We start from the raw sequence: 22,888 nt of genomic DNA, 5'->3' as shown, positions 1-22,888 counted from the left end.
GAAAGGATATCAGAGGTCGAAGACCAACTCAATGAAATAAAACAAGGAGACAAGATTAGAGAAAAAAGGATACAAAGGAACGAGCAAAGTCTACAAGAAATATGGGACTACGTGAAAAGACCTAATCTACGCTTGATAGGTGTACCTGAATGTGACGAAGAGAATGAATCCAAGCTGGAAAATACGCTTCAGGACATTATTCAGGAAAATTTTCCCAGCCTAGTAAGGCAGGATAATATTCAACTCCAGGTAATACAGAGAACACCACAGAGATATTCCTCAAGAAGAGCAACTCCAAGGCACATAATCGTCAGATTCACCAGGGTTGAAATGAAGGAGAAAATACTAAGGGCAGCTAGAGAGAAAGGTCAGGTTACCCACAAAGGGAAGCCTATCAGACTTACAGCAGATCTCTCAGCAGAAACCCTACAAGCCAGAAGAGAGTGGGGGCCAATATTCAACATCCTTAAAGAAAAGAACTTTCAACCCAGAATTTCACATCCAGCCAAACTAAGCTTCACATGTGAAGGAAAAATAAAGTTTTTTGTGAATAAGCAAGCACTCAGAGATTTCATCACCACCAGGCCTGCTTTACAAGAGCTTCTGAAAGAACCACTACACATATGAAAGGAACAAACAGTATCAGCCTTTCTAAAAAAATTATCAAAAAGAGCATCAATATAATGAAGAATTTACATCAACTAATGGACAAAATAGCCAGCTAATGGCAGTATTAAACTCACATATATTATTATTAATTCTAAATTTAAATTGACTAAATCCCCCAATCCAAAGACAGGCAATTTGAATAAAAAACTAAAACCCATCAGTATGCTGCATCCAGATCCATCTCACATTCGAGGATACACAAAGACTCCAAACAAGGGATGGAGAAAGATTTACCAACCAAACAGAGAGCTAAAATAAATAAATAAAAAGCAGAAGTTACAATTAAGCAACAAAGATCAAAAGAAGCAAAGAAGGACATTATATAATGATAAAAGGATCAATGCAACAACAAGAAGAGCTAAAGATCCTAAATATATACGCACCCAATACAGGAATACGCAGACATACAAGACTTATAAAGAGACTTAGACTCCCACATAATAATAGTGGGAGACTTCAACATTAATATTAGACAGATCAATGAGACAGAAAATTAACAACGATATTCAGGACTTGAACTCAGATCTGGAACAAATAAATGTAATTAACATTTATAGAACTCTCCACTTTAAATATACAAGATATACACTCTTATCAGTACCACATCATATCAACTTAGAAGTTTAAAAGAAATCTTGGTTGGCTCCTTGTTTGCTATTCTCTTCCCTCATTTTCTTTCATGTCTCCATTATTAAGGACAATTATAGGCATACCCATATTTAGACTGCATTCTAGCCCGGGCAATAAAGCAGTACCCCCATCCTCTCTCCTTCTTCCTCTTTCTCTTTCTTCCTCTTCTTTATTCTTTAAAAAAAAAAAAAAAAAAAAAAGATTATCATAGCATATCTTATCTTGTATCAGAACTTATCATATTTTCTGTCTCCTATCCGTGAAAGCTTCAGGTCTGCCACTTAACCATCTCAAGAGGAATCAACTCAAAAAATTCAACATTCCAGATCTTCAGGCTCAAGAACCTAAGTGTAAACCAAGTATTCTGAGAATTAAAATCTGGACACTTATAGAGAGCCATGCTTTCTGACTATGGCTGTTTCCTTCTTTGGGGAAAGCCCACAGCTCCCTCTCTTCCAAAGGTGATGATAGGAAAGAGAGGAGAAATGTAGCCAAAATGGTTTGCAGTGCTTAGACCAAAGCTGGTTTTTGTCAGTATGCACAAAAGCACGTGAGCCTTTCTTTCTCTTCCCTGTTGTGCCCTGAGACTGACCTTGACCATGTTCATCCCTCAGCCACCTGCCTTAGGACTGACTTCCTTGACGATGGCCACTTCCTTGAATGTGTCTGTTTCTCAGGGTCTGTCCTCTGCATGCGTTTGTGCGTGCAGGCACGAGAACCCACAAGAATCCAGGCTAAAGTTTTGGGGGGTTGGGTACAGGAAAGTTATGTCATTGAGAATGGGGCAGCCCTGAGGCCTTGGCGGGATCTCCTGTATGACAAATATAGAATGAAGCAAAAATAATCAGAGGAAGCCGGACCATTGATGATGCTATCGGTCTTAGTGGGGTGATACAACAGACATTGTGCCTCTTCAAAGGACCGCATGAGTGGCCACGGAAACTACAAGTCACACCTCTCCGTATCTGGAAAAGCAGATCGTTTCTCTGACATAGGAGTAATAAGCTTTCTTGACATTTTGATAGCAGTAAAGGGAGGAAAAAAGGCAGGGAGGAGTTGGAGGTAGGGTGAGGGGCAGAAGTCGTCATGTGACCTAGAGCTCTCTACACCGCCTTCTGGTCAACTGTACAGTATTTTCTTCCCACTCCTCAGGCATAGCTTGGGAACCAGGAACAGCAGAGCCCAAGTGCTCTGGCAAAATGTTTGAATGGTGCTCTGTCACCTAGTGCCAAAAGCAGATTGCTAGACTGACGGGAGAAAGGCTCTTAAAAGAGACCATTGTGTTTAATCTCACTGGGACGGTCAGTTCCTCTTGGCCTTCCTGTTTGCTCCGTAGTTACGAACACTAGTTTCAGGGGGGTCAGGCTCCCCATCTGCGTCATCATCCTGTTTTAATAGGGAGGGGCAGGCACTTTTCCTGCTGTCTGTCTCCCGTCGTCTCTGGCTGTGAGGCTTGTGTGATGTAGACGTGACATTTCTCTGTCTGGTTCATTCATTTTCCCCACTTCCATCTGAAAATTCTAACGAAATGTCTTGCTGAATTCTCTAAGTAAAACAATTTTACCCTCCCTGCAGAGAATGAGGAAACCAGAGTCCAGAATCCATTTCAATTTAGCAAACATTTAATGAGTCTGTATTTTTGTTTCGGATATTGGAGTAAAGTTCTGGAAACGCAAAAGGAATATGCATCCCTGAATTTAAGGATTTCACAGTCTTGAATAGGGTAATCCAAGTTGTACTATAATGAAGTAGTGTCAGGCACAGTGGCTTACACCTGTAATCCTAGCACTTGGGAGGCCGAGGCAGGCTGATCACGAGGTCAGGAGTTTGAGACCAGCCTGGCCAACACAGTGAAACCCCGCCTATACTAAAAATACAAAAATTAGCCAGACGTGGTGGCGGGCACCTGTAATCCCAGCTACTCGGGAGGCTGAGGCAGGAGAATCACTTGAACCTGGGAGTCGGAGGTTGCAGTGAGCCAAGATCATGCCACTGCACTCCACCCTGGGCAATGGAGCTAAACTCCATCTCAAAAAAAAAAAAAAAAGAAAGAAAGAAAGAGAGAAAAGAGAAAGGAAGGAAGGAAGGAAGGAAGGAATGAAGGAAGGAAGGAAGGGGAAGAAAGGAAGGAAGGAAGAAAAGAAAGAAAGAAAGAAAAACAGTATGATTGAGAACTGGGACTGAGAACCACCTTTGGATAGATAGGTTATATGGAAGATGGGTTTCAAGGGAGGAAGAAGCTTAATGGAGGAAAGTCAGTTGGGAAGCAATCTCTGTGCTACAGGAAAAAAAAAAAAAGTTGCTGAGTAACTGAATGAAGGGTGGCAGTGATGTGGAAAGCAGGGCCCCACTGATGGGTTGCAGGTCATGTAGAGACACAGCAAACCTCCCTGGCTCCTGTGGGCAGCTGCATGCATGCTGTCAACCAAGCAAAGCAAAGCAGGAGAAAAAGATGTTTGCACTTGCTGAGTTAGAGAGGAAGATGCCCATTAGAAAACTGGATATAAGGAACTGGACAGAAGAAGTATCTAGTGAGGACTATGGCTTTAGGAATTATTTGTGTTCAGAGGCCATCTCATAGATGAGATTTCCTGTAGAGAGTAAGCACATAGCTGAGAAGAGGAAAGTGCAAAGGACAAGTCTCTTTGGAACATGATCACTTTACGGATGGGAAAAAGATTTCATTTCCTCCGAAGGAGAAGAGGATGAGAGTGGTCAAAAGAAGAGGGAGAATTAAGAAGTGGTATCGTGGAGGCCAGAACACAGCTTCAAGGAAGCTTGGGCTGGGGATCAAGGCTAGAGGCTGCTGCAATCAGGGTTTCCTCAGCTAGGGCTCATGACCCCAAATGCTGGTTTCCAATCCTGATTAGAGCCACAGCTGTGTTGCACCTGTATTTCACTTGACTAATTTCTGTCCTAATTCTGGACCTGAAGACAGGGGGCCTGAATTCCTGTCTCAGCTCTAAGACTTTCTTGCCAGGTGGCTTGGCAAATCATTAACTTCTTGAGCCTCATTTTTTTCTTTTGTAAAGTGAAAGGGTTGGACGGTAATTGTTTAAAGTTCCTTCTGGCTTTCAAGAGCTGTGCCCTAACTGTTTTGGTGTTTTGCCAAGCTCTAGCTGCACTGCTAACTGCCAGCCTCTGGAGACTAACCATCCAACTGGATATAAAGTTACATAGCTCTCTTATCTCTCCTCGATTTGTTTCTGTGTTGACCTTCCCTACCCTAGAGATAAATATCCAAGGGAGTAGGGCGGGCAGGAGAAAGAATATATCTTGAGTAGACAAAACTGTCTCTCTGGGGTTTTTCTAAGATAGCAGATCATCAGCTTCTAACTTTGTGGCCTCAAAGAATCACACCTTTTCTCCGGAAAAGAGGGTCCCTCCAGCTCCTAGCCAGAAGAGTTAACTCTTGATTTGCCTGCTTACGAGTAATGTGAACTTTTGAGTGAATCGTTTATGTTCCAGCTGAAATTCATTTGGCTGTTGTGATCTTACTGAACTCTTGCCCCAATTCCAAATCCTGCCCGCCATGCCTCTCCCTACTTGCTGATGTATTATCTGTGTTGGAATCTGATACATTTATCCATAATTTATCAAGTAATATCATTATAATATGTTATCTCAGAAGGTCTCTAAAATGCAACCAGTGGTTTCACTATTGCTATTTGTAGGCAGATACTCAACAACAGGTTGCAGTGACAAGAACTCATTCATAATTCAGAAAAATACTGCTGAGATAACAGTTCTTCTGAAATGTAATTGTGAGCAAGGTAAATATCAGATAGGTATAAAATGTGTCTAATAGCATCATTAGAATAGGACCAAGCCTGGATTGAGAATGGAGAGGAGGCGAGGTGGGGAGGGAGCCTGAAACCCAAGGGCCACCCAACAAATTAAATAAAGCATCACCATAGCTTCCCAAGGACCAGGAAACTAAGGCACAAAGGGGAGCTGTTGTCTGTCAAAGTAACACAGCTAGAACCCAAGACCCCGAGTATCCAGTTTATTCCATAGACATGAAAAGAAGAACTGGTCCTCTTGGGAACTTTATCATATAATGGAACTGAGCCCAGTAACAAGGACGCCGTGTGGCTAAGCTAAGGGAGCTTAAAGTCTGGAAAGAGGATTAAACTGAAAGAGAGCAATTCTCTTCCCATCGCTGCCAATAGTGTGGCCTTGGGCAAATGACAAACTGGCCTCCCCAAACCTATTTCCTCATGTGACACAAGGACATTGTGTCCAGGTGATCTCGAAAGGTGTCTGGAGCTGTAACCCTCAGTTTAGGAAAGTGGCCGCATGTAGACATTGGCTCTCTGTAGCTTGCACAGATATTAAATAACTCGTACTCCTGTTCAGCCAAGGCTGAGAATATCTATCAGTGTGTGAATAGATGTCAGGCTGGTGCCGGGGTCCTAGCTACTAACAGCAGTGTCAAGCTGTGCCCGGAACTTAATCTCTAAGGGCAGTGAGGAGGACCGCTGGGAGTTCCTGACAACCCAGCAGGAGGACTCACCTGCAGTGCCCACATTAGCCCAGACTGTGGGGCTCTGAGAGTTTCCCCCGAGAAGCAGCTCGTGGGGCTGGTGTAGAAACATTAGTCGGCTGCTTACCAGGTGGTGGGAAGGTTACTGGGGCAGGAGACAACGTCCAGGACGACTCTCACCGGTGATTTTTTTTTAAATGCATTTTATTGCATTTTAGGTTTTGGGGTACATGTGAAGAACATGCAAGATTGTTGCATAGGTACACACATGGCAGTGTGATTTGCTGCCTTCCTCCCCTTCACCTATATCTGGCATTTCTCCCCATGCTATCTCTCCCCAACTCCCCAACCCCCGCTGTCCCTCCCTTATTTCCCCCCAACGGACCCCAGTGTGTAGTGCTCCACTCCCTGTGTCCATGTGTTCTCATTGTTCAACACCCGCCTATGAGTGAGAATATGCGGTGTTTGATTCTCTGTTCTTGTGTCAGTTTGCTGAGAATGATGGTTTCCAGGTTCATCCATGTCCCTACAAAGGACACAAGCTCATCGTTTTTGATGGTTGCATAATATTCCATGGTGTATATGTACCACATTTTCCCTGTCCTGTCTATCATCGATGGGCATTTGGGTTGGTTCCAGGTCTTTGCTATTGTAAACAGTGCTGCAATGAACATTCGTGTGCACGTGTCCTTATAGTAGAATGATTTATAATCCTTTGGATGTATACCCAGTAATGGGATTGCTGGGTCAAATGGAATTTCTATCTGCCTCTGATCAAGCATGCTCCGGTGCTCCACTTCAGTGCCTCACGGTGCCCTTGGAGTTGGAAGTAGCCCAGTTCTGAATGCCTTGAGCTGATTTGTGCTGATTAGATCTGTAGCCCTTTGCCTTTCTACTGTTTTCTATTTCTCTTCTTTCCCTTCTTTGTAGCCAGTATAATTGCACAGCTACCAACCCTCAGCTCCCACGCAACTGGCCCGACTCTGTTGCTTCCGATTTCACCTAGGGGCTTCCTGTCTGCTGAGTGGCACCAGAAGAAAGGGACAGACAGAGGCCAGGGTGGTCAGCTCTCTCCTTACCTTATAATCTCAGTACACCTTGGCTGGAGTCATTTCCTGGAGGTCATTTTAGTATAAACAACCAGAATGTTGTCCTCTGTAACTCTACGATGTCTCTTGTAAAATACAGAATACTCACAAGATGGGAGAAGAGAAACAGAGGCAATTTTAGGATTATGACACCATCCTTAAACGGTTCCATGAACAGGGCAAACTGCTGCCTGAGTGTATCTTTATGTATGTAAACTTTCAATTGTTAGATAAAACCCAAAGCTTCCTGGAATATTACTACTAAGTAAAACCTTCCCCTGAAACACACATTCCTCAGTTTCCCTTTAGCTTCCCGGACCACTCAACTCTCTGTGTCCCACACTTCCTGGATCTCATAACTGTCAAGAAAAAGGACTTCAACCTTATTCTTGAAGAGTATCACCAAGCTTCCTGAGAACTGTCCTCGATGGCTTTATCTCCTTTATTGCCCTGGCTAATAGGAGCCTGGCTCATGGCAGCAGAACTGGACCCTTCCCAACTACTGCAGAGAGGGCAGATCCCTTCCATTGCACAGTCCTCCAAAGCAGAAAACGTGCAGGACCCATGGCAATGGGGCTAGCACAGAGGGACACGAGTAATCCAAGTCAGCTACAAATAAACAAAAAGCAGGAGGCTGAATGATCAAGTCCACATCGCTAGAGAAAACAGAAGGTGAAAGTCCAGACAACAGCCGAAAATCCCACGAATATGTCACGGTATGAAATAAAGTCAGGAACCATCCCATCCAATCTGTAGTCCTGTCTTCCATAAAGGAACTCCACCTCAGTGACATTAAGTGCATCCAAACATCTTATTAACAAAGCACTAGAGATCACTTTCAGTAGTTCAAGGGCTCCTGCTGAATCTACAACGTCCCCGACTTCTCCGTGCTCTGGGAGGGGCAGGCATGCGGGAATGGCTGCCCGTGTGCTGGGAAACTTTACTTACGCCAAGAAATGAAATCTTCCGAGCCTTTGAAAGGCCTCCAGAAATGTCAGCACGCACTGCCTGCCCACTCTCTGCTGAATGCCTACTTTGGCTGTCTGCTTAGTACTGAATGTGCCAGACGGGCCTTCATACAAAGACGGAGAGTGTGTTGGGCCCATGAAAGGGGAAGGCACAGCTTTTCCAATGTGAATGGTGAGATTCAAGAAGTAGGTGATGAAGTGGGAGGGCCGGGGGGGCGGGGGCAGGGGCTCAGGAAAGGTGTGCATAAAAGACCGAAAGAGAAGAGCTGGCATCCACCTAGGTGTTAATAAATTCTTTGTCAAAGCTGGAGAGGTGGGTGCCTGCAGGCCTATGATCCATGCTTGATGACATGTCTATAGGCCTTGCTTGTAGTAGATTTTCTCTGGATCCAAGGCTCCTGTCATCTGAGAACAAGAATTTTAGGCCCTGCCAAGGCATATATATGTGTACTTCTGTTGACTCTCCAACTCCAAATATATATGCTCTTTGTACTGTGTGTTACTTGGGATTTTTCTTTTACTCTTTTCACCTCCGGTATAGAAAAATACTGAAAAACGTTCATTGTCGTACATTTGAATATCTAGGAATTTTTTTTTCCTTAAGCTTACTTTAAAAAAAGGAAGAAAAACATTTTGTATAGTGAACCGTGCCTTAACTCCGTAACAGTGCTGCTCATAATTCCTTGGCACAGCATCTCCTGCTGGGGGAAAGAACTCTTCTGGTGTCTTGAGCTTTTCCAAGGAGGCAGTCTGATGTCATTGGTGGCAGACGCAGTGTGTATGTATCTGTCTTTTGTCTGCACCATCTGTTTTTCTCCTTACACTCTATTGTTCAGATTTATGCTTCCCTCTGTCCAGGAAGTATGCCTTTCCATAAAAGCACAGGCCTTAGGTGCTAAAGTGACCGACACAATATTCTAATACTGTTTCCTTCTCTTCCTTCTTCCTAGAATCTTATGGCAAGGGCCTTATACGACAATGTCCCAGAGTGTGCCGAGGAACTGGCCTTTCGCAAGGGAGACATCCTGACTGTCATAGAGCAGAACACAGGGGGACTGGAAGGATGGTGGCTGTGCTCCTTACACGGTCGGCAAGGCATCGTCCCAGGCAACCGGGTGAAGCTTCTGATTGGCCCCGTGCAGGAGAATGCCTCCAGTCATGACCAGCCTGTGTCTGGACTGATGCAGCAGACCTTTAGCCAACAGAAGCTCTATCAAGTGCCAAACCCACAGGCTGCTCCCCGAGACACCATCTACCAAGTGCCATCTTCCTACCAAAATCAGGGAATTTACCAAGTCCCCACTGGCCACGGCACCCAAGAGCAAGAGGTATATCAGGTGCCACCGTCAGTGCAGAGAAGCCTTGGGGGAACCGGTGGGCCCCACAGGGGTAAAAAGGTGAGTAAATGACTGACTACACTTTTGTTCCTACTTTCGTTTTTCCCCGTTGCACTTGGAGCAATAGGAAATGTCTCCAAATAATAACTTGAAACTGCCAAGAAGTAAATATAAACAATACCCTAGCTCAGGTATCATGTTCGCATGATTTTGCCATTCATCAGTCAGCAAAACTTCCTTGAACTACCATGTGCTGAGTATGGTTGATTTCCAGCCATCATAAGTTCCTGTGTCATCCTGGGTTACATGGGTTATTAAACTGTTTCTCTCCATCTTTCTCTTTCCCATAGATCAGCTTCTAAGCCTACATTCTGTGCTCAAATAGTCTCCTACCTTTTCTTTTTCTTTCTTTTTTTTTTTTTTTTTTTGAGACAGAGTCTCGCTTGTTGCCCAGGCTGGAGTGCAGTGGCACAATCTGGGCTCACTGCAACCTCCGCCTCCCAGGTTCAAGCGATTCTCCTGCCTCAGCTTTCTGAGCAGCTGGGACTGCAGGCACGTGCCACCATGCCTGGCTAAATGTTTTTGTATTTTTCATAAAGACACAGTTTCACTGTGTTGGTCAGGCTGGTCTTAAACTCCTGACCTCATAATCTGCCCGCCTCGACCTCCCAAAGTGCTGGGATTACAGGCGTGAGCCACTGCGCCCGGCCAGTTTCCTATCTTTTTTATTTCTTCATTGAGGGGAACAGATACCAAATCTTGTACAAGCCTGATGACGCAACAAGGATCCTCCTTTGGCCAAAAGCTGAATCATGACCTCAGTGGCCTAGCTGGATGAGGAACCCACCCACAGTAGTGACAGTGAGGAAGCTGGGAGCAGGTCATGCTGACCAGCTCGTTCTACAGAGTGGTCAGCTAAGTTTGACTCATTTAAAATGCATAGATACTAGTGAATTTGGAATGAAGTCATCCTCCTGTCCTTTAAGCAATTCTTATAATAACATCTCAGACAATGGGTGAAAGCAGTGAAGTTGGGACATTTAGGAGGGAATTAATTTTAAAATATAGTTTGGGGAACTCTGCAACATCCTGTATAATCCCAAATACTCTAGCAATTTGAGATCAACAGAAATCTATTTATTGAACAATGAATGTTGAGCATCCAATATATTTTTGATGCTTGTGATACAGGGATTAATGAGAGAGTCAACAAAGCCCTGGTGATGCTTCCATTGCAGTGGGGGAGACAGAAGCAGCTATGAACATGCCAGGTGGAGACAGGCGTTATGAGGAAAACAATGTCAGTGGACCGATGGGGGATAATACCCAAAACCAAGATGACGCTTATGTGAACATCACAAGAGAGGGATTTTCTCTTTCATTTACTGGCAAATTCCAATGGGTCCTGCAAGGTTTAGTATTAGGAATGAACCAATTTAACTGGATAAGAAACTATCCCTGAATTACAAGAGGAAAGATGCAGGTACCTACCAGAAAGGACTTGTTGACTCTTAGAACACTAACTATAGATGTGCCCTGCTCCAAGTAAATCTAACACAGTCTGATTTTACAAACCTATGTAAATTAGGGAATATCTATTTGATGCTATTAGAATCCTCTCTTGAAAAAACAAAAAGGAAAAAAGATATATTGTTGGATCCCTGTAAACAACAAAAGCACTAATGCATTTTAAAATCACCTTTTATATAAAAAATATGTCTTACAAAATACTCCTCAAGAGCACGCGTGTGGCATGAGCGGAGTGTATGTTCCTTAAGAGGAATTCCTCAAGGGTGGTGCACAGCTTTTAGACTTGTAGTGCGCACGGCAACCATGCCTGGCTAGAGGTGACAGACTGAACTATGGCTTTTCAAAGTTTTCCTTGCCCCGGGGATTCTAGATTCAAAGGGAAAAAGCGAAACCTGGCCTCTATCTCCAGAGGGGAAAAAGAACAGTTGAAAGGTGTAATTATAAATAAGTAACTTCTCTCATTCTTCGTCCTGGTTGTTTGCACCTTAAAAATAGCTCTCCCGCCTCAGAGCCAGTATGAAGCATACAGGGAGGCCAGAACAGGAAATGCTTGGCTGAGAGGCGGTGGGCTCTAAACTTTCATCACAGTTGATTTTGGCAGGAAGGTAGCATGTTTTCCTTTCTAGACTCAACCTTTTCAGCCCCAAGTCGGAGAAGCCTAAGCTTTCAGACTCTTTCCCCTTGCATCTGCTGGGACTGCCCTGCAGGCTTTCCCCAGGGCTCCCCGTCCTTCCAGAGGGCAGAGATTTTCACTCATCTTCCCTTGGATTGATATCAAAGGCTGGGCTGCTGGGGTGACCCTCGGACACTCACACTCCAAGTTTTGTTTTGCTATTTTGTAAGTCTACACTCAGTAGAACATTTTATGTTGAGCAAAAGGTAGATGAGTCCTGCAGGAGGAAATCAACTTCCAAAAACGGCCTGTGCCAGCCCTTCCCGGAGTTGCATCCAGGGCTGAGGAGTAGGTCACGCCTGAAGCATCGCACAGTCAGGGTCTGGGATGGTGACATGGTCAGGATGGGGAGGGCAAGAAGGTGGTCCTGCTATCTTCCCTGCCAAACACCAAGGGCTCTCCACAGTGTCCTGATCCTGGGTCTCTAGGCTGCCTCTCTCCATGTACCCTGGACCAGTGATTCACACTCATGGGAATGTGCTGCCTCTTCCTTTCTTTTCACGCTCTTCCTCACTTCTCTTTTCTCTCTCTCTCTCTCCTGCCTCCCTCCTTCCTTCCCTCTTCCTCCCTTCCTCCCTTTCTTTCTTTCTTTCTTTCTTTCTTAGTGGAGATGGTTTAGCTGCTAGGAGGTAATTTTAGCCTTCCAGGCAATTGCAACTGTTTTAAAAAAAACATCTGTCAACATCTTCCTCGGTAGAGATATTCTCAGTGGGTGGGAATCATACTCATGAATGACTTAAGCTTAGGCCCCAAGAGATAATCCCAGTGCACTGAGGACCAGGTGTGGCTTTTTCATTTTTCTGAGTTCACATTTTCCTGACTTGCTTAATAAAGGAGTTTGCTCATTTTCTCTTTAAATTTTTCATCTAAAATGGTGATAAGCCCAGAACTAGATATGCCTGAGAGTTTCAGCTACGGTCCTTAAAAGCTATTGAACAAGAAAATGAGGAGGGGCCGGGTGTGGTGGCTCAAGCCTGTAATCCCAGCACTTTGGGAGGCCGAGGTGGGTGGATCACGAGGTCGAGAGATCGAGACCATCCCGGTCAACATAGTGAAACCCCGTCTCTACTAAAAATACAAAAAATTAGCTGGGCATGGTGGTGCGTGCCTGTAATCCCAGCTACTCAGGAGGCTGAGGCAGGAGACTTGCCTGAACCCAGGAGGCGGAGGTTGCGGTGAGCCGAGATCGCGCCATTGCACTCCAGCCTGGGTAACAAGAGCGAAACTCTGTGTCAAAAAAAAAAAGAAAAGAAAAGAAAAAGAAAGAAAATGAGGCAGTGGAATCTTATTCTGAACCACGGGGGTGGGGTTTAAAAGGTTAATGAGCATAGACTCACCCATAGAAATAGGGAGGGATAGTGAGTTTAAATGCAGATTCCAGGTCTTTCCCCTCAGATAAACTAATCCAGGAGGTCTGGTTTAGGGCCCCAGGAATCTGCATTTTATTGAGCTCCTTGCACAGTTTTGGAGGTGGTATCCTAGGACTAGACTTCGAGAAACACTGTAAAGGGACCATGAAGGGGCTGGGACATGTTCCAATTTAATTATGAATCGGGACTTTCCGTAGTTCAAAATTCCCTTGATATTGCTACAAACTGTGGGCTTCAGAAGTTCTACCCAGCCCGGTTTTTCCTACTACTGAATCACTTAAGGAAAAAAAAAGAAAAAAGACAGTGAATTCTGCCTTCAATCACTTCAACTTTGCTCTCTTGGAAACTCCACCCTCTACCCACCCTCTTGCAGCCCCTCCATACGAACTGACATTCATCACTTATTAAATCAGCGTTTAGAGAAGGAAATATCGTCATAAAATCCCCACCCTTTTAGGAAACAAGCAGACAGCACGAGAACTCTGCAGAGAGCAAGGGCTGGCTTGTTTCTCCATAGCTGTATATGCCTTGGTGAGTCGCTGACCTTCTCCAGGTCTTAGTTTCTTCATCTGTTTAATGGGAACGATCCTAACTACTTCAGAAGGCTGCCGTGAGAATTAAATGGAAACATACAGAGAAAGTCCCTGGCATAGCGCTTAGAATGGCAGGGGCTTAAAACAATGCATTCCCCTAGCCTTGCGTTTCTTTCCTTTCTCAGAGTTTATTTTCCACTGCATCGGCCCTGTTGTGTTTCTTATGACACACCGAAGGCACAAGTGATTTCTTGCTAACACGTATGCTGTGCTTTTTCAGTGTGTGTCTTTCTCTTTGGTTCTACAAGAATTCTGCAAAGGGTGGAAGAGAACTCGCCAAGTTATCTGAAAACCATATATGCCGACACCTTTACTTAATTTCACTGGTCTTTTTCACTCTGGTTTTGTGTGCAGGGCCGTTTTATCCATTAGGCATTGCAGGCAACGAGCCCAGGGCCTATGAGAATGTTTGAGAGCTGAAGAAAAGATCTTTTGCCTCCAAAATATGAAACACAGAAATTGCTAAATATAAATTAATAAACATTGAAACCAATGTCTAGGAAACCATATCATGTTTACCCCATTAATTGTTTTATTTAGGGCTCATAACTATTGTATCATAGTAGAAAACAATATGTAGGTTATATTTTTCTCACTTTGCAAAGATTTCTAAATATGCGTCGTGATTGCCAAGAACCCACAGGCAATCCTAAATTAAATGAGTTACTCATAGTCGAATAATTTGAAAAGCTGAATTATAAAAGAAGAAAAATGTTTTCAATTTTTAACAGCAAAAATTCTACTTAATATGGGATTATGGTTTGGGGTAAATGAAACCTACAAATGTCCAAAACCAAAAGCCCAGAAAGATCTAAAATAGTCTCATTTCAGCCAGGCGTGGTGGCTGATGCCTGTAATCCCAGCAATTTGGCAGGCCGAAGCAGGTGGATCACCTGAGGCCAGGAGTTCAAGAGCAGCCTGACCAACATGGAGAAACCCCGTCTCTACTAAAAATACAAAATTAGATTACAGGCATGGTGGCACATGCCTGTAATCCCAGCTACTCAGGAGATTGAGGCAGGAGAATAGCTTGAACCCGGGAGGCAGAGGTTGCAGTGAGCCGAGATCGCACCATTGTACTCCAGCCTGGGCATCAGAGGGAAACTAGGTTTCAAAAAAAAACCCCTAATTTCTCTGCTTCAAAGATCAGTGAAATTGCCACCTGAGTTCATCCATTTCACGGTTGATCTACATGGGAAATTACATGTGCTTCTCTGATTATTCTTTGGATGTGTGGCTTTTATTCTAAGCGCTGGAACTAGATTTGTTGTACCTCTTTCTGAAGATCTGTTTGGGGCTAAATTTCAAGCTCCATCAATGCATGGCCTGACTGCTGTAGGCCGAGCACTTAGGAGAGCATCAGCCCCCGGACAGCAGCCCAGTGAACCAATGAACAGGGTGGATGCAAGAATCAAAGTGGTCAATTAGAGTTAACCCTTAATTAACTGAAAGGTGGTTCTGATCTTATCACACAGCTACCCCCCAACATGCTGCTGTTCGAAAATCACCGTCCAGCTCATTGCCATCTGGTCTGAGAGGTGTCAGATTATCTACTGTCATTTCCCTCACAGAAGGGCCTTTCAGAATGTCACTGCCTGCATCTTGTAAGCATAACTATTCATACACCATAAAGGAGCATTTTGAAGGAAAGCATAAGTGATGTAAAGTTGGACTTGTCTGAGAGTTTAACTTCTGTACATTTTACCCAATTTAGACAAGATTAGTTAACTCCTCTGTGGTCATCTCAGGAAGAAAAACTAGACTTCTTTTTTGAGTCAGGGTCTTGCTCTGTCACCCAGGCTGGAGTGCAGTGGCACCATCTTGGCTCACTGCAACCTCCGCCTCCGAGTTCAAGCGATTCTCTTGCCTCAGCCTCCTCAGTAGCTGGGACTACAGGCATGCGCTACCATGCCTAGCTAATTTTTGTGTTTTTAGTAGAGATGGGGTTTCGCCATGTTGTCCAGGCTGTTCTCGAACTCCTGGCCTCAAGTGATCCTCCCACTTCAGCTTCCCAGAGTGCTGGAATTACAGGCGTGGGCCACCGAGCCCAGCCTGACTTTCTCTACTGAAAAACAGAACTTCCTTTATATATGTTATGATTTACCTAGACTGCCTTCCCTCTCTTCTACCTGTGAACTCCTCCCCATTCTTTAAAACCCACTCGAAGGTTCATCACCTCCATGAAGATTTCTCTCTTCAATCCAGCAGTTTCCCCTCCCCTATGGTCCCAGAATATGTTGTATATTTCATTGATCTCAAGGGCTCCTTAAAAATGTAATGGCCTACCATCACGATGTGTGTGATGGTCTAGAATGGGTAAGCAGTGCTTTGAGGTGGCACTTGGAAAACTCAAGTAATATACACATTTACCAAGATTCCATGACATCATCTTTAAGGATCATTTTCTACCTTCCAAAATGGGTCAAAGCCAAATGTTGGCAGGAAATGATTCATAGGTTTTAGCCAGGTCTTCTAGGCCCATTCCTGAAAGGTAATGTAAGAAGCAGAAATAGATTAGCTACAATGGTTGTACCTTCCTAGACACTGAGTCATCACAAATTACACACATACACGTACATACACATATACATACACACAAACACAGACACCCGTAAGCTGCTGGCTAAGGAACAAGGACTTCCCTTATTGGAATTTGAGGCATTGTGAAATCTGGTTGCCCAGAGCGACACTCAGATACCAGCCAACTCAGTGCCATATATTAGCAGCATGACCTGTCTACCAACAAGCAAAAAATAGATTTAGAGGAAATGAAAGCTTCCAGAAAAGTTAAAGTCTGACTTCACCTCACTTTCTCCTGTTCCCTCCTTCTACACACACAAAATACATACACACCCGAAAAACACTTCTAGGGCAGAGGATACTTCGGTTTCTTCACTTATAAACTCAATAAAGTACAACTGTGTTCCAGAATGGTACATTTCTACATAAAGATAATCCTAATTTAAATAAATTGTTTGTCTCGATACATGGCTTTCGGGGCTATGCAGAGAACTGAACCTGCGATCTAAAATATCTCCCCTGAAGTTTTAAGATACACTTTAATATTACACAAAACTTGAGGTCATTCAGCCCTTGAAGGGCAGGACTTTATGAGCTCACTTTGAAAATAAGAAGTATCTTTTCTCAGACAAGTCACCCACGCCAAAGCAATGAGCAAACTGTAACACCCCTCCTTAAAAATTAACAAAGGTCTCTTTTGTTTGGCCAGCGCCAAAGCCTTCAAACTCAGTTGCACTTTGTTATGATGTTTATAGATAATGCATATTTCTAAGAGTGCATTAGTAACTTCTTATAAACCTACACCAAAGCAAACAGAGGTTAACCTTCCTTTTTCAATGACTTCATGCTAAGTGACTGTGCTTATCAGAGTGAAGAGGTAAGAGACTGCATTAGTATGATGTCTGGCTAAAGCAGGGGAACACTGTACTTGTGTGAGAGAGAACAGAATAAATGTATTTATTTAATTCCATAATAAAACAAAAAATATTGGTTGAACACATCTTTAAAAAGAGACTTGCTTGAATACATTGTGCAAAATGCAGAACTAGAAACTGTCAGCAATCAAAAGCACTTCATTCTAACTAGCTGTGCCTTAAACATTGCCAAGATAACTTCTGAAGAGATGTGCTGCTGCTGTTTAAAGTATATTGGTGCCACTCAATAGGACAATGTGCCTTCCTCAAAAGTCAGATGTAGGTTGGGCAAGGTGGCGCTCGCCTGTAACCCCAGTACTTTGGGAGGCTGAGGCGGGTGGATCACCTGAGGTCAGGAGTTCACAACCAGCCTGACCAACTTGGTGAAACCCCGTTCCTACTAAATACAAAAAACTTGGCCAAGTCTGGTGGTGCATGCCTGTAGTCTGAGCTACTTGGGAGGCTGAGACAGGAGAATCCTTGTACCTGGGAGGCAGCAGTGAGCCGAGATCTCGTCATTGTACTCCAGCCTGGGCAACAAGAGCAAAACTCCGTCTGGAAAAAAAAAAAAGAAAAAAAGTCAGGCGTATCTCCAGTAACATTTGAAGAGTACCAAGGAGTCCTCTCTTTAAAGGGACCCCACATTATATCAATTTTTTGAAGCAAAGAAACCTTTAGCAACGCCAATTCCAGTCATCTCTGATTGGAATAATTTTGGTAATACTTGGTTTTCTTAAAGCATGACACACTTAAACCAGTTATTTATTGCAATAGTTTTTGTTTTCCAAGTCACCACCAATTGAATGTGCAGCCTTCACTGGTGTTATTACTCTGTGCTTCCGTCTCATTTTGCAAGACGGTTTTAGAACTAGAGTGGGGGTGACCCCAAGGTGCCTTCAGCCTTGGCTCCATGTTAGGGATCCTATAGAGGTACTATCACCTGATCCTCTCCACAGCCTTCTGAGGGGCACCTCTCAGCATTCGCTGTTCAGAGGAGGGAACTGAGGTCTGAGAAGTTAGTTCACTTGCTGAAGTTAACTTGCTGCCTCCAGCGAGAGGCAGGATTGATATTTGAGCCCACGTCTGTCTGACTCCAATGCTAATGATTTTTACATCCTGGCTAAAGGACGATGTTGCCAAGCCCTTAAAGAAGAAGCATATTTGGATACCTCACTAGCAATTTGGGTGCTAAAACGCACCCTGTCGCCAGGAGGAATTAGAGTTGCTGCCCAAGCCTCCCACCTCAGATCCAGGGAGTAGCCTCAATGCTGAGGGAATCGGAGGGTGGCAGTTCCCCCTGCCAGCTATAGTGGGCAGTTTCAGAGTGGGCTGATCCAGGAGTCCTGAGCAGGTAACTAGGGTGATGTCCAGACTCCAATACCACTGAGAACATTGCTATGTTGGCTTCCTCTGCCATATGGAAAGACTGTCTTTTCAAATGACTTTCAAATTCCTCCAAATGGACAGCTTCATTTAACTAGGTGGGGTAACCCCCCAAAACACAAGTTACCCAGCTTTCAAGTTGTGCTTCTCATATAAGCAAATAACTTTGAGAGTATTTATTTGTGAAGTTAGAAAAGTAGTAAATTTCTGGAAAATGTCTAGCATGTATTGCTCATGTAGGCCGCAGGGCATTGAGAAACGTATACATCACACTGCTGGCCCAGCTAACCAAGGGTCCCTTCAGGTCTCTGTCATTAGCAGACTGAGTAACTAATTCTACGTTAGTTCCCTCAACTGTGAAATGGCAAATGAAGCTGGATTATCTCTAATGATCTTTGGTAAAATTTTATGATCCAGATATCCTTATCTGATTCTTTCTCAGAAGCATTTTAACAGTTTAATGAAATAGGCTGACAGCAAGAGAGTCTTTTTTTTTTTTTTTGAGATGGAGTCTTGCTCTGTCGCCAGGCTGGAGTGCAGTGGCGCAATCTCGGCTCACTGCAACCTCCGCTTCCTGGATTCAAGTGATTCTTCCGCCTCAGCCTCCCAAGTAGCTGGGACCAGAGGTGCATGCCACCACACCCGGATAATTTTTGTATTTTTAGTAGAGATGGGCTTTCACTGTGTTGGCCAGGATGGTCTCGATCTCTTGACCTCGTGATCCGCCCACCTCGGCCTCCCAAAGTGCTGAAATTACAGGCGTGAACCACCGCGCCCCGCCAAGAGTCTTTTGTTTGTTTGTTTGTTTTTTGTTTTTTTGATATGGAGTTTCGCTCTTATTACTCAGGCTGGAGTGAAATGGCGCGATCTCGGCTCACCGCAACCTCTGCCTCCTGGGTTCAGGCAATTCTCCTGCCTCAGCCTCCTGAGTAGCTGGGACTACAGGCACGCGCCACCATGCCCAGCTAATTTTTTGTATTTTTAGTAGAGACGGGGTTTCACCATGTTGACCAGGATGGTCTCGATCTCTTAACCTTGTGATCCAACCGCCTCAGCCTCCCAAAGTGCTGGGATTACAGGTGTGAGCAACCGCACCCGGCCTGAGTCTTTTTTTAAAAAAAGAAAAGACATTCAAGCATTGATTATAAATTTCCACTTGACCCTTAAGTTTTTGCAAATCCTTCCTACCCTTCCTTTAGGATCCAGCCCACCGTCCCATCCAGAACCACAGTGCACTTTGGAAGACAGAGCTGTGCCAAAAGACAGCAGGAGCAGGCAGGGACACGATGGGGCAGGGCTTGGGGTGAGCTGAGCCAGTGAGAATCAGCGTCTGACAGACCCGGGTCTTGTACCCAAGAAAACTTCCAGAGTTCTGCACTACGGGGAACTCTCATCCCTGTTTTGTTACCAAGAGCTAAGAAAGCACTTCATCCTGGAACTCATTGTTTTCTGCCCACTTTCCTTTGTTTAATCCTGTTGGCTCTGCAGAGGACTTTTTAGGCCTGGTGTCTCTGGACACGACAACCATCTTCAGAGCTGTCACCGAGTTCTGCCTCATGAGTCGTTTCCCTCATCAGCCACTGCACCCTTTCTTCCAACTAAACCATGAGAGTTCTCCTATTTAGGAGGAAATGATACCAATAGGCGTTTGGGTCCCCAAATTCTCATCTCCCACCTCCTCTCCATAGTCCCATTCCCCTGGGGGCAGTCTGTGGGCACCTCTCTAAAATTTATTTCCCAATCTAGATGTAGTGCTCAGTGTCCTGTTGAATTTATTTGGACATCAAAAGAGCCAAAATACTTGTGCTTTTTTTATAGTTTTCATTCAAAGAACATTTCAGTCCACGAGATAGAAAAAAAAAAAATGGCTTTGCTATATCCACCTTGTCACACGCTTGTATTTGGCATTGTCCTGAGAAAGACCTCAACCACCTATGGGACCCAGACGCCATTTCCCGTCATGTTCTTTCACGTTAAATGCTTCTAGCTGCTTGCTGGTGCTTGGTCACTCTATAACTAAATATTGCTTTAGCACTTGCTACACAAAGAGCTTCCTGAAAGCAGCAGGGGAGACATGCTAGGGGCCTAACAATCAGAGCACTGTTTCTATTGAGCGGTTTGCTGCCCGACGCTGTGTCAAATGAAAGTGACCCAAGAGCACCACTGCCCCACTTCTGAGCTTCCAGTTGCGACTTTTTCCTCACTGGGGAAAGAAGCTGGCTGTGATTTAGATGTGGCTAGCAAGAGGTTTAGCTCTGGCATAAAATCAGGCAACAGAATGACTTTGAAAGAAAGTAAATCACCTCCCCAAAATCCATGGGAAGAAAACTTCATGAACACAGGAGACGCATTTGGAAGGGTTAAACATGGACACGGCTTACGAGGGTGTATTTTTAAGGCCAGACTCAGTTTTCATTATATTGTTGCTATGCAAGTAAATAAATGAGCTCACTGCTACACCCAAGCTGGGCAGAGAGAATTTATAGAGAATTAATAAATCCAGGGTTGGCAACATGTGGCTTTTCCTCTGGTCCTAGAAAAGCAACTAGTACTCTTGGATTTTAAACAGGCAAACCACTGTAGCTTTACAGTTTCTGAAAATTGGATCCCAGTTCTAATGGGCAGGCAGTGATAATGGTAATGTTTCTTTTCCTGGGGTTTTCCTTAAAGGGAAGGGATCAAATAGTTCATTTAAGACAAAGAGGTTATTATAAAGCCTAATAAACACTGTGGTGGCTCTGTTAATGCTTTTCAAGGGCATTTAAGTGAAAGAAGTCCTTTCCAGCAGGCAGTTTTGGAAATCTAAACACTCTTGTTAATTCATGAAACACAAAGAGAGATAATGCAAATAAACCAGGGGCTGGGGAGGAATTAGAGATATACAGGAAGCAGTCAAATTTCACCTCCCATATATGCCAAGAAAAATGTAAATACATGGCTGTTAATCAGTAAAACATACTTTTACATTCAGAGAATCTTAGGTGTTATTAATGGTGAGGTTATAAATCTGTAATCATTATGGCACAGGGAACCTTTTTAACTTCTCATCAATTATCCATTGGTATTTTCTGAGCACCTCCTGGGTGACCTAGGTCCTGATGAGGCCTTAGGACATAAGAAGCTGGTTCCACACGTTCGTGCTCTGCTAAATTCATGGGGAAACTCCACTGGTCAATAATCAAGGCATTATCTCTATATTGGAGTCAAAGGATTGCACAGTTCAGGCTATTCATAATGTTGCTTTGGATTGTAGAGACTTAGACACAGAGAATCATGGAACATAGAAACCAGAACAGGTCTGTGTTCCATGATTCTTTTAGAAGAAAACCTTGCAAGTAAGATTTCTTATTTTTAAAAATCTTGTTAAAATGACAAAAAAAAAATAGTGATTTTTAAATTTTTGATGCATACAAAGATAGACACAGATGGATAATGTAGAAGCAGAAATAGTAAGTCACTAGAGCACAGCCAATGCTGTTGAGGTGACCCAGTCTCCTCCCCATCCCGTCTCTTTGTCTCGCATCTACTCCACCCAATTCTTCCTTTCAAGGAGTGGGATTTTTCTGCTTCATTGTTTTACTTCGTTGTTCTTAGGGTTGCTGGAAGCACATGGAAGGAAGGAAGAAGTCAAAACGAGACAGTGTTGGGAGTGGAGAGATGAGAAGTCATGATAAGTAGGTGACCCATAGGGCTGGCATCAGAGGGAAACATAGCAGAACATGGCAGGTCTGAGAATTGCTATGGGGAGAGGGATTGGCTTTTGTGAGTGGCAGCCATCTGCTCCCTTCCCACTTCCCTTAGTGCTCCATTGAGCTAGCAGCATGCAGCTGAGAAACTGAAGTTCTCCTGCCCACGTGGCCTCTGCTGCCAGTGTGCTGCCCCTATCCCAGGCACCTAGACAGCTCTGCATTAAGGAGGTAAAGTGGCTGCCTAAGGAAAGAAGTGTCCCCAAGTAGACTTGCTGAGGCCTTGAACAAGTGATGCAATGTGAGCAGAATTTGTCTTGATAGAAAATGTTTTGCTCCTAGGCATTCCAGAGAGATGGGCAATTGCCCTGCTTCTTGGTGAGACCCTCTAAACAAACCCAGCTTGTGGACCTCCACTGGAAAGATCTCATCTGATGAGCATTTTAATAAAGTGTCCTGAGTTTGGGGCCTTGCCATGTTTCTTTATCTCCTAGACTTGGAAAAACACATTTTCTCCTGGGGTATCCCATTGGTGTGCCTTCAGCTGCTCCGGTGATAACCATGATAATGCCAATACTGATAGGAACAGCAGAAAATAGTAACTTAAGGAACTCAGAGACCACTGGTGATCATCAAAGACCACTGTCTCTTCCCATTTGCTGCTTTGGTTTGAAATTCTCACTGCCTCTTAGGTCTCACTTTGAGCACTATAAATTCCTAAAGATTCATTTCTTTCTATCTGACTTAATCTTATTTTCTCCCATAATTTGATCACAAAACATTGTAAAAGAAAACAGCCTTGAGATCTGTGATTACTAAGACATACGTAACATTCTTAGCACATTAGAAAGCAAGAATGTACTGTTGCTTGTCTCGTTCCTGTTGTCTGGTCTCCTGACTTCCTGGTTATCTTTGATTGTATGTTGGACATTGTGTTTTTATTATATTTGTGGAACTAACATAAAGTCTATAAAGATGTTCTCTGCCTCCAGAGAGAATTTGGTTTCCTTCTGCCAGCCTCATAGGTACACATACATCTGA

The 22,888-nt window shown here is 44.0% G+C and overlaps 2 protein-coding genes across 4 annotated transcripts in view; one reads left to right on the top strand and one right to left on the bottom strand.

Moving 5' to 3' along the window:
* NEDD9 (neural precursor cell expressed, developmentally down-regulated 9) overlaps positions 1-22,888 on the top strand; it is a 199,453-nt gene that overhangs the window by 159,730 nt on the left and 16,835 nt on the right. For both annotated transcript variants that reach the window (XM_010338051.2, XM_003927346.2), the window contains one exon: positions 8,792-9,238. In XM_010338051.2, the coding sequence (XP_010336353.1) occupies positions 8,792-9,238 (447 nt within the window). The remainder of the gene's footprint in view (positions 1-8,791; positions 9,239-22,888) is intronic.
* The window catches only part of SMIM13 (small integral membrane protein 13), a 109,255-nt gene continuing 96,188 nt past the window's right edge, over positions 9,822-22,888 (bottom strand). The window contains exons 3-4 of one of the 2 annotated variants that reach the window (XM_074398433.1): positions 17,265-17,333; positions 9,822-15,828 (exon numbers count right to left, since the gene is read on the bottom strand). In XM_074398433.1, coding sequence (XP_074254534.1) covers positions 15,817-15,828; positions 17,265-17,333 — 81 coding nt within the window. In that variant the 3' untranslated portion in view covers positions 9,822-15,816. Of the gene's footprint in view, positions 15,829-17,264; positions 17,334-22,888 lie in introns of those variants that run through there. The other variant, XM_074398432.1, reaches the window with a different exon arrangement.

This window comes from Saimiri boliviensis, chromosome 4 (assembly GCF_048565385.1).
Source record: "Saimiri boliviensis isolate mSaiBol1 chromosome 4, mSaiBol1.pri, whole genome shotgun sequence".
NCBI lineage: Eukaryota > Metazoa > Chordata > Mammalia > Primates > Cebidae > Saimiri > Saimiri boliviensis.
Note: the sequence above shows the minus strand (reverse complement) of the source record. Positions and strands in the feature narration are given on the sequence as shown.